A 15,419-nucleotide genomic window follows, 5' to 3' on the forward strand; every position below is an offset into this window, starting at 1 on the left:
CATTGGATCACCAGCGCTGGATCACCAGCGCTGGATCCTCTACACCCGAGACAAAACGGGAGTACGGCCAGCGCTGCAAACAGGGAGTTGCAGCGCTGGTGATGCCCTGCAGATGTGTACACCTTCAAAGTTGCAGCGCTGCAACTCCCTCACCAGCGCTGCAACTTTCTGATGTAGACAAGCCCTGAGTGGCTGGATGAGATGGGCATCATTTGGCATAGCAAGCAGCAGAGAGACTAAGGTACTGAAGCTCCCAGATAATGAGACCTGGGGGAATAACAGTACATGGGACTTAGGGCATAAGGTATGCTTCTTTTATGATGAGCTAGGCCAAATTCTTATAACTTTCCCTTCCATGCAATCAGGGCTGCTTCTGGTAGCAACAGAGTATAATCCAGTGCAAAGATAAGGGACAAGGAGACTGGACTTAGTGAATTTCAGGCTAGTAGAGAGTACCAGATTGACAATACTGGAGAATAAAGTCTATTTATCCATAGAACAGGTCTACACCATGGGCAACAAGACAAACTTTCTCCTGCCCATATACCTTGACTGCGATCTGAAGGGACTACCTTCATGACCAACCATTTTGTGGCCTCTCTGCCAAGACTATCAACAACAATACAAAGCAGCGACAATTGCAATGCCAGTTTTGTGACGCAGTTTTGTCAGAAACCAGTTCACTAGGAAACAGACCATGATCCATCAACTGATTTCACATAAGCCACCAACAGCCACCAGAATTTCACAGCATTCCACTGCTAGTGACTTGAGCTCAAAAGGAAGAAAACAAATAGCTATCCAATTATAGATGAGAATGCTGCACAATTATTGACATAAATAAATGATCCTACATATTACATAAAGGTATCTTGCATGGAGGATATAAGCTTCAGTATCTGCATAAGCTTCAGTATCTCGAACTTTCACTCCTTCTCGGAAAACATAATTACTCTATGCTGGGAGACCCTTCTCTCCATTAACAGCAGGAGCTTGAGAAATCAATATTCCTTCCACCAGGCATCAAAAGGGGGTTTTATAGATCAGGAGTTGATGCTTTTGGCTTCCTTCCAGTACTACTTAAAATTAATATCAAGGAATATGCTACTGTCTTCTCCCTCATTTTGTAGCAAGAGAATTTACTTGATGTTTGAAAAACAATCATTTCCATAGTTACCGAGTGGGAAATCACAAACAAGAATTCACCTGACATTTCTGACATCTGAAAAAAAAACTAAGAACCCCCCTACAGCTTGGCTCAGCTCTCTGACTATGTATCAGTAGAAAAAAGGCAGAGAATTCTGTAAATAGTTCCTGCCCTGAGAAAAAACTTTCAGCCTGCAGGCTGTCCCTAGAAGCTGCCTGCCCCATTCCCCTTGCCCCCATCCCCAAACACACTTCTGAAGCTCATCAGCTATCAAAATGTTGTGCTCCTCCCCAGAGAGGATAGGTCTGACTTTAGAAGCAATTAGAGCATAGGCTATTTTAGGATTACTTCCTAACCACCTGGAATATCTTATTAAAGCAGAGCTCAGATGTCAAAAGCAGTTTCAGTTACCACCCACAAAAGCCAGAGTTAACTCTTTCCTCAAAAATAAGTTACTGGAATAGGTCACTGACAATTACAAACAACTTATTTTTCATTCCAGCCTCTTCAAGCCCCAAACCTCCAAATTATTCACCTAAAAACTCCCATGATTGAGCTGTTTGGAACTCAGGAGTACTAATATTCCAACCCTCTGGACAGTGGCCAGAGTCTTAATTTCCCCAAGAACCAAAATCCCGTGTCCAACTCAAAGGGTCCAGGACCTAAAGGTTCACCACTAAAAGTCAAAACATCTGCATCTCAGGCATGAGACTTGCCTCATGGAAAAACTCTCCAAGTTTTAATATACCTTTGTTATTTAAATATTTTAACGAGACTCAGCTAAGGTTTGAGACTATGATGTCAGACTTAAATCCCATTGTGTATTAAAGTTGAAGTTCAGTATTCACAAAAAGTAAGGAGGCATTAGCACATTGGCTTGGAGCCTCACCTGCCAATGTACCTCAAACTTGATCTGCTTCCTCCATCACTACTATTTCAGTCCTAGTATTTCTAGACAGACTTCAAACATTATGGTGGTTTCCCAGTGACAAATATCTATCTAGACACTAAGCTAAACGTTACTGTGAAAAACCCTTTTCTACCCTATGCCACTAGGTTAACAGCAAACACTGAGTTAATGGGAAATGTACAAAGGGGTGATTTCAGGATTATCAGAGAATCAACAGAAATTCCTTTTGTGGGTTGGGCTGAGCCCTAGGAAGTGAAACAGATGCCAGTATAAAGAAAACTGTTGTACTACAAAACACAGATAAGATCAGGATTACTGCCCTGAGCTGCAAACTCTCAGGCACTGTAAGAACCAAGTTATAATTATCACACACACACCTTCCGTTGTCTGGTAAAACTTTGTAGGAGCTGAAAAATCCTGTCCACTCTTACTAGCAAGACAGCACAATCCAACATCTATGGTTTTGAAGGTGCTTCTTATTCTAGTGATCTCAAGATTAAGTGGAGGAAATAAAGGACTGAAATGCATGAATTCGAAATTAGACAGTTACACCTTTTAATAAAGATTCCTTTACAACTCTCTCCCAGCTGTGCAGCTGCTGTAATTGCCTGATTCCCAGTGGCACAGGAAACCAATGGAAGACAAGAACTCCATAGTATTGGGGTACTGCTGAATTGGGCCCTTGAAAAAAAGCAAACCGAAGACTGGGCGATGCAATTTCACAATGCTGATTGTATTTAATTTTCAAAGCAATCTGTGCTTTGTTATGTGGCTGGGGAGAAGAGATTTGCACTGGCACAGCAAAGACATTTCCCCATGTTCATCTTGAAGGTACACAAGCCTTTCCCAGTCATGATCACCTAGGCCAGGGTTTCCCAAATTTGGGATGCCGCTTGTGTAGGGAAAGCCCCTGGCGGGCAGGGCCAGTTTGTTTACCTGCCCCGTCCACAGGTCCAGCTGATTGCGACTTCTACTGGCCGGTTCGCTGCTCCAGGCCAATGGGAGCTGCTCGAAGAAGCGCAGGCCAAGTGACGTACTGTCCGCCGCTTCCAGCAGCTCCCATTGGCCTGGAGCAGTGAACCGGTCAGTGGAAGCCACGATCGGCCGCACCTGCAGACAGGGCAGGTAAACAAACCGGCCCGACCCGCCAGGGGCTTTCCCTACACAAGCGGCGTCCCACGTTTGGGAAACATTGACCTAGGCTATGTCTATACTACCACGGTAAGTCGACCTGCACTACGCAACTCTAGCTACATTATTCACATAGCTGGAGTTAATGTACCTTAGGTCGAGTTACTGCGGGGGTAGGGTGGGGGCGGGGGGAGGTCAATGGAAGAAACTCCCGTTAACTTACCTGACTTGTCTCATCGGGGGTAGAGTACAGGGGTCGACAGGAGAGTTATCTGCTTTTGATTTGGTGAGTCTTCACTAGACATGCCAAATTGACTGCTGGTGGATCAATCTCAAAGCATCGATCCCAGCTGTAGTGTAACTAGTCTAACTAGTACACCTGTAAAGCAGCACTGGAACAACAAGCTACAGGCACTGTTAAAGGCAAACACTTGAGCCAAATTTGGAATTTATAATCCCATGCAGATGGAGTTGCATGGGATGTAAACCAGCACTAAATCTGCTCCCTGGAAATTGGATCAAAGCATTCCAATTAAAAAATTAAATCCTTTTGCCTTACAGCTCAAAAATAACAGGGCCAATAGAACCATGAAGACCAAGACACACTGACTTCTCCTAGATAATTTTAAAAGAATGTCTGGAGCCAGAAATTCAAGATCAGGTGAGCACAACTGTACACAAATTAATTTATGCATGCAATTATGCTTGTATATTGGGTATATCATTTTGTTATCTAACAGGCCACGACATGCACAAATACCTTATTTTGTGCATGAACATCAAATATGTGCATGCAATTGTACACACCCAATCTTGAAAACCTGGCCACAGAGTAAATTTCAATTATTTTTCTGTCTCTCTCTACCATATAATTTGGGACATTTAACAAAAATAGCATCTTTGTTTCCGAGACGTTTATCTGCTCTGGCTACTTATTTCCCATTTTAAGTTACAACTTCAATGGTGACCTCAGCTGTGGTGCAACATCAGTCATCTGCACAGCTAAGTGAGGATAAGGAATTCAGATGGGGAATAAATGAATTCAAAGAAGGAAAAGCAGGTAAATTCTTAAGAATCAAATAATTCGTTTTCATGCAAGAGTTCTTTCAATAAAGAGGAACTAAATGAACATGTGATACACACAGTTGCTAGTAGAGAAAATTGTTTTCCATTACATGACAGCTTTTTAAAGGTGACCCACAAGTGGAATTAGAAATCCATACTAAGAAGTGTGCACTGAGTGCTCCAAATAAGCTGCAGGGCATTTAGCACGTAAAACAATTCATTTGTTCCCACGATTTCCGATCCCTTTGGATTACCAGGTATCCCCTCTGAATAGTACCCCAGCATCAATTATATTTAAAGCAACACAGCACCCATGGAACTTCTGCCACCCTTTCCCAGAGCCGGCTTATAGTGATCACTCTAAGTGGGCTTCTCTTTCAAACACATAATATCTTTCTAAAAGTTTAGGTCAAGATTTTGAAAAGTTACTAGTGGTTTTGGGTACACAACCTGAGACGCCTGATTTTTTAGAAGTACTGAGCACCAACCCTCTGAAAATCAGGCCCTTTTAAAGTAGGCACTTGAAAATCCTGGCCTTATTATTTATAGCCCATGAAGGGATACAAGTACTAATGTACACACTTTGATATCTACAATCAAAGTGGCACAGCAGTGGTATAGCATGCTGCTGAGCATACCAGCCTGAGTTCGAAGAGGATTCTCTGGGACCTGAACTGGAAAGGCAGCAGCAGAACTGAACTGGCTGTAATCTGCTCAGCAGTGAGGCTCTTTCCAGTAACCAAAGAAACTGCCAAGCTATGCTTAAAATTAGACGAACTCTCACCCAACCGTCTGCTAAAAGCAACATTTTCACCCACAGAATTAAAATCTCATTTCTCTTCAGATGAAGACAGGCAGCCCACATCTCCCTTTCTACAGGAGCCGTGGGAAACCTCGGCTGCCGGAGAGCTGATGGCTTTACACAGGATTTGAGTAGTGCTAGAAGAGACTGAGCCTACTTCATCCCTCCGCCCTTCTTTCGGAACTGCAACCCCTTGACAAGCAGCTAACACTCCCTCCTTGTTTTGTGCTGACAGGATTCCCACTGCCCGTGTCAGAAGCTGAGCCAGCTCTTTTGTCTGCTGGCTTGTTCTACAATTATTTACTTGGCTGTCCAAAGCTGAGTAAGTCTCTAAAAGTAGCCAGACATCTATGCTGGTATTCATCTTTCTACTGCCCTAGTATTAGGTCCCTTCCAGAAGATCTCAGTCTTATGCTATGAAGTCAAAAAAATTTCAGAAGACCCCATTTTAAAAAGAAAATAACTATCAAAAGAAGAAATACAGATGACTTTCCACTCTATAATTAATGGCAAAAACTAGCTAAATATAACCTACAAATATCATGAGATTGTCATAAAGTTTACCCCCAAAATCTGATCTATCCTAAAATGGTCATATCCTGCTGGTGAATATCCCTCCAGGCTCAACATCTGTACAGGATTAAAACAGAAGATAATATTTTCAAAATGCACATAAGTGACTTTTGTGCCTAAGTACCATTGACAGAATGTGAGTTAGGCACTTCCGAAAATTGTACCCATTATCTACTACTTCGTTGTTCAGTTAAAAATACCACCGCTAAAATTTGTACATATTTTAAAAACATTTGGGCTCTACAATCTAAAAAAATGTTATCCCTGCTTGCTGCAGCCACAGCATCATTTAATCAGCTCCTCTTCCCAATGCTGTGCCAATATCACTAATGACACTGGTGCATAAACAAGCAAGCAAAACAAATCTGAGCTTGAACTTACATCTTCAAAAATAGGATGTGGAAAAAGACATTTGTAAATGGTAGAGGATGAAATGATGATGTATTTAATATTCTGAAGCTTCTAAAAAGGGCAGCACAAATCACTTTAAAAGCTACATATTAGTTAAAGACAGATACATATGTTTTTAAGGTACTTTACCTCATCAGGAAACCAAAAAAATCATTTAAATAGCAGAAGAAAAATGTCTGCCTGCTCTTTCTTGCATTCAGAAACCACCACACAAGCTTGATCCCATCTCATTTGAAGCCAGTGGTAAAACTACCAGTACCTTAAGTGTGACTAGCATGAGACAGAACCTATCATCTTGCAGTTAAATTGTCACTCTCCTACATGGAGACTCCAACTGAGGGCACAAACAATCAACCTTTGATACCTACCCTACCCAAAGCGAGCATGATTCACCAGCAGTATTTTACACAACCACAGTTATTTTCATCTGTGCATATCAAAGTGCTTTACAAACACTAGGCCACATTCATGCATGCAGCAGAGATCCATGCAACACTACAGTCAGCAAGGTCAAAGAGGTGGGGAGTAAAGTTAGTTGTAAACCCCCTTTTACACTTCCTGGATTCTAAAACAAACTTGGCAGGTCCAAAACTACAGGAGGTTGCAAAAGACCCTAAAGGGTCACATGGCAGCTGAGGACAGCTGAAGTACAACAGCAATGAGAGCTTTTAAAAGTGTAAGCCAGGGTGGAGCTGTAACAATATCACTATGCAACTTGGGGAATCTTATGCCAGAGGTATTACCTGAGCACCAGAGCCGACAAGTTGGTAGGCCTTATGGTTTGTCAGAGTGGCATAAAGGGGCTGCGAATCAAGCCTATTAACTTATAAAGCTCCATAACTTCTTGCAAGATACGAAAGTATTATACTGAAGCACAAAGGAAGTCAGAAGCCAAAACAGTCTTCTGAGTCAACATGGAAATACAAGCCTATACCTCAACAGGATCAGCAGCTACTACAAAGGAGCCTACAATTCCAGGTTTCCATGTTTTAAGGCCGCTACAATGCGCCACCAAGGAGCCTTGATGTGCTTTCAGCTCCCTGACTGCTATGTCATATCAAGAGACTGGAAAAAGGGAACTAGTCTTCCCTTCAACCACTATACTCCAGTTTAGACAGCCCAGCAAGTTCTGAAGCAATTTCTCCAAAGACCTCGTCACCTGAATGACATACCCACCTAGTTTCCTGAGACCAGTCTGAATAACTCCTCACTCAAATTAGCCACTCTTGAGCAACAAGCACTTTGGAGCAACAGCTGGCAGGTTGCCAAATCCTACAGTTGTTTAGTTAGTGTGCTCACCAGCATGGAGTCCAGAATCCCATTTACCACTGACCTGGCAACTTTCACGGAACCCTGCCAAGTGCATCAACATGGAAGCTAGCGAATCAGGACGTGAGCTTGATGCAGGAATTACTGGGTGATATTCCATGAGCTGTGTCATGTTATGCCGGTCAAATAAGAATCTTTCCCCACTGAAAAAAAACCTATGATGGTGTAAAGCAAAGCCCTCTGGTCTCTGACCCACAGTATCTAGGGGACAGGCTTTGAACTGTCAGCGCTCATAGCAAACATTTAGAAGTCTATGATTCATCATAGGCCATCACTAAGGAGCGCCAATCTTCCCACTTATTCACAGGATTTCTAAGGGAGAAACTCTATGTCTATAGAGAAAGAGACTTCCACAGCAGAGTTAATTCAACCCATCTTAACGGCACCTAATGGAAACCTTCTACAAGCTATAGTGTGGGTGAGCGTGGGTCAAACAGCAGCTAATCCAACCCCCACACCTAAACCTTAGAACCAATCTCAACCCACCGATGGGCTGTTCGTAACCTAACAGAGCTAATCTTAACTCTATAAAGCACCCTAGCACTACACTAAAGAAATGCCCATTTATGATGAAGCACACAGTAAAGTGAAGAGCCCTTAGCTGTACTGGCATATAGCTTCAAGCACTGGTAATTATTGATTCAAACCCAATATTAACATCCTGCTGTAACTATTCAATAAGCAAGTCAATCACTTTCCATCCACTCATGAAATACAAAATGGCTGTGCTTCTCAGATGATTAGGAATGGGATATGAACTTTCTCCCCATAAGGACATAGGTTCAAATTCTGGCCAACTTCATAGCTACTGGAAGTCTTTACTACCTGAGGGCTCATAGATGGTCAATGTGAAATAAAATAAGTCAGTTACTAGCAGACAGGTGCCTATATCAAAATTAATCATAACAACTGGTACTAACTAGCCCCATGCTGACAGTCTCAGCAGAAAGGAGACAGAATGAACGAGCCAAAAAGACCAAACTCCTTTTTCACCTCTAGCAGTGACCCTTGTTGATCAGAGTTGACACATGTAGATAAGAGGCCTTAATTTACCTCTTCTATGTACAGTTAGAGAGCTGCACCCCCAGAGCTGTCAAATATAGCCCCTTTTACAAGTACTAAATTCACTTTTGAAAGAAAGAGCCTTTGTTCAGAGAGAAGAGATGTCAGAACTGACCTGTTTGAGCTGCTCATCCATTCTCCAGGTCTGCCGCCCAGATGGGGAACCAGAATACGATTGTTTAGTAGTGTCTTTACCCTGCTCCTCCTTTTCCTGCTGTCCCCGCTGAAGTCCTGGGGCTGGAAGCGGATTCGAAGTAGAAGCCACTCTTTGGCTGTGATGGGCAACTTTTTGAGAATGAAAATACTTCAAAGTAGAACAGACATCTTTCCCAGTCATTTCAGTGTCCTCCTCAAGATCTCCATCTTCCAAACCCTCTTCCTCTTCATCCTCTTCTTCATCCTCTTCCGGTTCTGAGGTCACACTGCTCTGATCAAAAGCTCGGGTGGCCCCAATTACAGGTGGAACTTTGGCCAAAGGACCAAGTGCTTGGCTGCCCGAAGCCCTGCCAGATGTGGCTGCTAGAACAGCCTGCTGTGCTGCCAGCTGCTGAGTATAAAGCAGCTGGGCTTCTCTCATTTGCTTCTGCTGTCTCTCTCTGGAATCCATCTGCAGAGGACCTTGCTGCTGTTGCTGCTTCTGCAGCTGCTCAACAACAGCCTCTAGCTTCATCCCGCAGTTAGCATGGCTGTGAAAAGACAGCTTTTCTATCCAGCAGGGCTCAAGCCCCGACCTTCAGAGATCAATAGAACCTAAAAGATAGATAAATATTTGTATGAATATAACACACTTTCATCTTCTTCCCTGTCACAGGATAAGCAGGCTGCAAAGCCAGTCCTCTTTCCAGTCCAGGAGACCATGAAATAGTAAACCTAGAGTTTCACAGCCTCAGGCCTCAAACTTGCACTTGATTTTCAGTGTGTTTAATTGTATTTTCAAACTGAACACACTACAACATAATTTCAGTTTTACAAACTGCTTACCTGAAAAGTGTTTGTCCCCTGCCCTAAGAGCATATTCTTCACTGACCCCCTCCCGCAAGTTTTACTAATTATCTTTAAAGCGTTTGATTTTAAATTTAGATTTCAATCTTACTCCATATACTATCTGAAGGAATTGCACATCATAATAATTGCAAAAGTGCATGCTCTTTAAGTAAATGTATTTATAATCCTGTATCAAATACTATTGTCTTTGCAGGTTATTTCATGCCCTCATGATTTTAAAGAAGTTCCACATGCTCCCTGAGATCTTAGTAAAAACAGGGCTCTTTTAGCAGTTGTTACTCTTGTGAGTAATCTGGATGTCAAGAAAGTAAAGATCATCCTACCCCCAAATAGCTAGTCACTGGGAAACCTTTAGCCAACCTTATCCACACACAACTCTGCCAATGCACCTAACATCCCAAGCTGGGACACTCTTATTCTAATTAGAGGATGCACAGGGCTTTGTTAGCACTCCATTTTGAGCTACCAGTATTAGGCACCTCTTGAACAGAGACTAGCAGACCTGACTAAAACCAGGTATACAGTTGAGACATTCTAGGCAAATCCTGGGAGGACAATTGTGCTCCTACTTTTCAAAGGCTAAAGGAGAATGTGCGTTTCCAGGCATTATGACAGAAATCAGAAATGTAAGTAGATCTAACTGCTAAGTAGCTGCCCTCCAAGACTTACCAGTAAATCAGAACACAGTCAATAAAGTACGAGAAACAAAGGAAAGGCAGCCAGCAAACAAACTAAGGAAATCCTCCTTCCACCCACATAACCAGCACTGTGGTATGCAGTCTAACCAAAACCAGGTCCTTATAAAGGAAGACAGTTTGCTAATGCTCTACAGTTAAATGCAAGAAAACACATTTCTGTAGATAAGTCAAATACACTAACTGACACAATTTCCACACAGTTCCAAAATAAGAGAAAAGATCTCAAATGTTCTTAGATTCTCCTTAAAGAGAGTCAACAATATCTTCCAAAAACATAATACAATTGATTTTAAATTGTGCAAGTTACAATACCAGAGACATTTTTCTCAGCAAATCATTTCCTGTATTAAGCAACTATTGTCATAAATAAAATCATTCCAATGACAGGTCTACCAGCATTCTTAACTATCATACTTCAATATATCCTTTAGCTTAAAAGTGAAGCAACACACTGTTCGAATGTCACTAACAATCATACATCATCTGGCATGCGATTAGGGCATCAGACACTCCTCAGGCACAATACACAGCCTGGCATTGGTGTTATAATACATACACATCTCCCTTGTACAATAATAATGAACTGGAATGTGGATTCCAACATTAAGCACAAACCATATTGTTTATTACTGTGCCTAAGGCATGTGTATAAAACTCCCATAACACACCTTATTGTGTGGCGCTGCACCTGAGGCATGTTAGGATGTCAACTATCATATCTCAGATGTAGCAATACACAACAGGGTGTGCAGTTAATACATGCCTCATGTGCAACACAATAAGAAGTGACTAGTATGTGATTAACTTCAGGAAAACACACCTCAGATGCAGAAACACAGCCCTGGTATGTGGTTCCAATGTGTCTCACACAGCTCTGATACAATAATGCATGAAAGGTTATACCAAGATTTATACATTTCTACTGGATTAGACATGAATGCGAAAGCCAAGGGCTCCACGGGAGTTGGATTAGATGACCTCCTGAGGTCTCTTCCAACCCTTCTTCTTCTAGGATTCCAGAGCCAAAGATATAGTAACCACACCCTGATTAAGTGTCAATTTGATTGTAAAAAGATATTCAACATTTCTGAGTATTTTAAGTAAATAAAGATACTTACAACAAAGAGTACAAGATCAGGATACAATTTTTTAAAAAACTCTCCATCTGGATTGCTATTACTATGTTAGATAATTTAAAAGAGTTTTAACTTCTGATTTTCTTTCAGTATTAGTATTTGCTTAACTTTTTGATTTACAACCAACTCTGGTCAGTGAAATTACTCAGTTTAACTTTCGTGTTCTCGTGCAGTAACCCAACCTCATGTGGATTTCCATCCTGGAAAAGCAATTAAAGAAAAAGCCTTCCTATCTGAATTTTTAAACCTTCCTTCTTTGTTTTACTCAAACCTAATTATTGCAATTAAACCACACTGTGTGCTTCCAGCAGCTTTGGGTGGGGCTATAAAAAGGACATTTTGAAACAGAAAAAACGCTTAAAAGTATACAATTCAAGCTCCTCTGAAAAGAAATGAGAGGCTTTAGAAAGTAGTAAACAAAACTGTGAATGCTCCCTGTATTTTCAGGCCGGCTTCACTATAGAATGTTCCTGCTCCCCCAAGTTTTTATTATCCCCTCTATATCTAGTTCTCACACCAGATCACTGTAACTTACTTGCCTAAACCAGCCCCCTAACTAACCACTTTCACCCATAACCTGTCACCCAACCAACTCCTCCCACCATGGTCACGCCAATCAATCCCATAGTCTGTCCCTCAACCAAACCAAATCCTGCTCCCCAGTAAGCAACTCCACACAAATCCCACTAACCCGGAGCCAGTCATTCCAACCAACCCCACAACCTGCCCGTACCAACCCACTCCTCCTCAACACTCATAACCCCTTCCTCACAGAGCCCCCCTACTAGTTCCCCCAGCCTCCCTATAACCAGTCACATATCCTGCCCCACAAAACCAACTCTGACAATTAGCCCCCCATAACCACCCCTTTCCCTCCCAGCCTTTCAAACCACCTCTAACCAGCCCCCACAACAGACCCCTTTCTCCTCCAAACCAGCTTCTCCAAAACCTTCATAACTAACCCTTCAACAACACCCCCACAGCCTGTCTTCACACCCAGCCCTGCCCCCACCTCTGCCTCACACCCAGCCCTGCCCCCAGCGGGAGCAGAGGGGCCATTACCTCCTCAAGAGCGAGGGGACCGGATCGCTGCAGGCCCGAGCGCAGCCATTCGACTCTGACCGTCACCCCTCCCCCGCCCCCCTTAGCAAGACCGGAAACGGGGCTGGGAGGGGGCGGGGCGCATAGCGGAAGTACGCCACTAGTCTCCCCTCCCCCCGCAGAGATCGCTGACCGGAAGTAGCTGTCAGGAGGCGGAATCAGCTAGCGGAAAGCGTTGGGCAAAGGAGCGGAACTGAGGCGAGTAGGCGGGCCGTTATCATCAGCAGCCAATGGGCGCGCGGGGCCGGGGTCGGGTTTCCTGTTCCGGCGGTGATAAAGCGGTGCTGGGCGCGGGCGGTAGTGACTGCTGCGGAGGAGGAACTGGGCAGTGCCGGAGCGTGTGTGGGGAGCCGCTGCAGGTACCGGGGAAGGGGTGCGGGGATCTCCGCTGTTGAGGTGGCTGGCTGTGTCCAGCCTTCTGGGTGCTATGGGCTGGGCGTGGCAAGCAGGGCCCGCCGCCTCCGTGGCACCCCTCCCCCCCGACACGAAGCTGCAATCAGCCCATTTAAACGGGCGCAAACCCCTCATGTGAACACGCTTAAACCACTTCGGTTATGGCGTAACCTGGTACCACTCGTGGAGGAGGAGGGCTGGGAATGAGTCTCGGGATTCTCAGACTCGCCTGGCACAGCCCTTGTCTGGAGTGCAAGGACTGCGCCAGACTTAAGTTCAGACTCAAACTCCCCTTCCTAGGCTGCTGCTAGTGCCTAGTGTACGATCACTTAAGCCGGCTGAGTGCTTGTCTCTGTGCCTGGCCGGAAGTAGAGCCAGGTCATGTGAGTGGATGAGACGTCCTTATGCACCCTCCCTATACAGGCCTGTAGCCTTGCTCCCAGGCTCTCATGTTAGTTTCTAACCCCGGATCCTTGTCCTCTTGCCTCAGTGGTAATCTGAGTAGGGCTTATGGGGAGGGTAGCCAGATATTGACAAACTCTTGTTCTCTGTCCCCCTCACTGTTTATCTCAGATTAAATCAAAATGGCTGATGAAGAAATCGCTGCCCTCGTTGTTGATAATGGCTCTGGGATGTGCAAAGCTGGCTTTGCTGGGGATGATGCCCCTCGAGCTGTGTTCCCTTCCATCGTGGGACGCCCCAGGCACCAGGGAGTCATGGTGGGCATGGGGCAGAAAGACAGCTATGTGGGTGATGAGGCCCAGAGCAAGAGAGGTATCCTCACCCTGAAGTATCCCATTGAGCATGGCATTGTCACCAATTGGGATGACATGGAGAAGATCTGGCACCATACTTTCTACAATGAGCTGCGGGTTGCCCCTGAGGAGCACCCAGTCCTGCTCACTGAAGCCCCCCTGAATCCCAAGGCCAACCGAGAGAAGATGACGCAGATCATGTTTGAGACCTTCAACACCCCAGCTATGTATGTGGCTATCCAGGCTGTGCTGTCCCTGTATGCCTCTGGGCGTACCACTGGTATTGTCATGGATTCTGGGGATGGGGTCACCCACACAGTGCCAATCTACGAGGGCTACGCCCTGCCTCATGCCATCCTGCGTCTGGACTTGGCTGGCCGTGACCTGACTGACTACCTCATGAAGATCCTGACGGAGAGAGGCTACAGCTTCACCACCACGGCCGAAAGGGAAATTGTGCGTGACATCAAGGAGAAGCTCTGCTATGTTGCCCTGGACTTCGAGCAGGAGATGGCCACAGCTGCTTCATCTTCCTCCCTGGAGAAGAGCTATGAGCTACCTGATGGCCAGGTGATCACTATTGGGAATGAAAGGTTCCGGTGCCCAGAGGCTATCTTCCAGCCCTCCTTCCTGGGGATGGAGTCCTGTGGCATTCATGAGACCACTTTCAACTCCATCATGAAGTGTGATGTAGATATCCGAAAGGACCTCTATGCTAACACGGTGCTGTCTGGTGGTACCACCATGTATCCTGGCATCGCTGACAGAATGCAGAAGGAGATCACGGCCCTGGCACCCAGCACAATGAAAATCAAGATCATTGCCCCACCGGAGCGTAAATATTCCGTCTGGATTGGTGGCTCCATCCTGGCTTCTCTCTCCACCTTCCAGCAGATGTGGATCAGCAAGCAAGAATATGATGAGTCTGGCCCATCCATTGTCCATCGTAAATGCTTCTAAAGAGGGTCCCAGCAAGTGTGCTCAGTCTCTGCTGATGGGGTTACACACAGTATAATTGTCAGGGCAAATGTATTTACCAAATTGAGTAGTTACTTGTAAACTTTGCCCTTGAAAAGCCTTTTGTGTTGGACCAATATTGTTTGATTTACTCGCCTCCCCTTATGTCTAACTTGAGTATTCCTTTGATGTACTGTGTAGTAACTATACCCTGTGCATCATAAGCTCTGTTACAGGTTGCACATGTGACCAAGGTTACAATTACTGTATTAGTGAAGAGAAAGTGCTACCTGTTAGGCTTTAGTTTTCCTGTGGCTTACTAGTGACCCCTTACTCCCCGACCCCGCCAGCTTTAAATTCCCTGGGGCTGGAGACTAGACTAAGGGTGGTTGACTTTACAATGTAACTTCGATGTAATGGCATCTCAGAAGTAGATTTGTAACTAACCCTAAAGGTGATTAATGTCACTGACAGCTCCTTGTATAATGCAAACTAATAAACTTCTGTGGTTTAAAAAGTTGTCATAATTGTATGCCAGGAATCACACATAGTCTGCTCTCAAGGCTGAATAAGTCTGGTCATCTCACTTTTTAATAAAACCATCATATATTGGCTAAATCATAATTCATACTCTTGCATGCCAAATTGGTTATATACAGAAGGCTGATGCCTCAGTAGGAACAGTTGTGCTGGACACATGTACTTTGCCACTCCAAAGTGGAGAGCACAAAATCTTTAAATATTGAATTTGTGGTAGTGTGGTATTGGAGCTATCATCATCATACTCAGTTTGTAGATGGGGAAGGGGGGGGGTTCCTTTTATGCATTGTTCTGACATTGAAAGACAAAGTAAGGGGGAAAGAAAAGTTCTGATATCTTGATGCAAAGGAAGCTAATACTATTTCTAATGGTGTTGCAAGTAGGGAGATATCTAAAAGTAAAAC

At 44.3% G+C, this 15,419-nt stretch overlaps 2 protein-coding genes across 4 annotated transcripts in view; one reads left to right on the forward strand and one right to left on the reverse strand.

Annotated features, from left to right (window-relative positions):
- ARID3B (AT-rich interaction domain 3B) overlaps window positions 1-12,459 on the reverse strand; it is a 46,913-nt gene extending 34,454 nt beyond the window's left edge. For both annotated transcript variants that reach the window (XR_004002462.1, XM_030579015.1), the window contains exons 1-2: window positions 12,332-12,459; window positions 8,546-9,180 (exon numbers count right to left, since the gene is read on the reverse strand). Coding sequence is in view for 1 of the 2 variants with exons in the window: in XM_030579015.1 (XP_030434875.1) it covers window positions 8,546-9,100 (555 nt within the window). In the remaining variant the exon portion in view is untranslated. The remainder of the gene's footprint in view (window positions 1-8,545; window positions 9,181-12,331) is intronic.
- A 29-nt stretch (window positions 12,460-12,488) lies between these two features.
- LOC115659162 (actin, cytoplasmic type 5) lies at window positions 12,489-14,992 on the forward strand. Of its 2 annotated transcripts, none has more exons than XM_030579018.1 (2): window positions 12,489-12,568; window positions 13,337-14,992. In XM_030579018.1, exon 2 carries the CDS (start codon window positions 13,348-13,350, stop codon window positions 14,476-14,478), a length of 1,131 nt encoding a protein of 376 aa, XP_030434878.1. In that variant the 5' UTR covers window positions 12,489-12,568; window positions 13,337-13,347; the 3' UTR covers window positions 14,479-14,992. The 2 variants fall into 2 exon arrangements, with proteins under 2 accessions (XP_030434878.1, XP_030434877.1); XM_030579017.1 differs by lacking the exon at window positions 12,489-12,568 and adding an exon at window positions 12,597-12,729.
- The last annotated feature ends 427 nt before the right edge of the window (window positions 14,993-15,419 follow it).

This window comes from Gopherus evgoodei, chromosome 10 (genome assembly GCF_007399415.2).
Source record: "Gopherus evgoodei ecotype Sinaloan lineage chromosome 10, rGopEvg1_v1.p, whole genome shotgun sequence".
Lineage (NCBI taxonomy): Eukaryota > Metazoa > Chordata > Testudines > Testudinidae > Gopherus > Gopherus evgoodei.

Bases quoted from the DNA above. Each gene is read 5' to 3' on its own strand.
- LOC115659162 (XM_030579018.1), top strand. From the start codon at position 13,348: ATGGCTGATGAAGAAATCGCTGCCCTCGTTGTTGATAATGGCTCTGGG.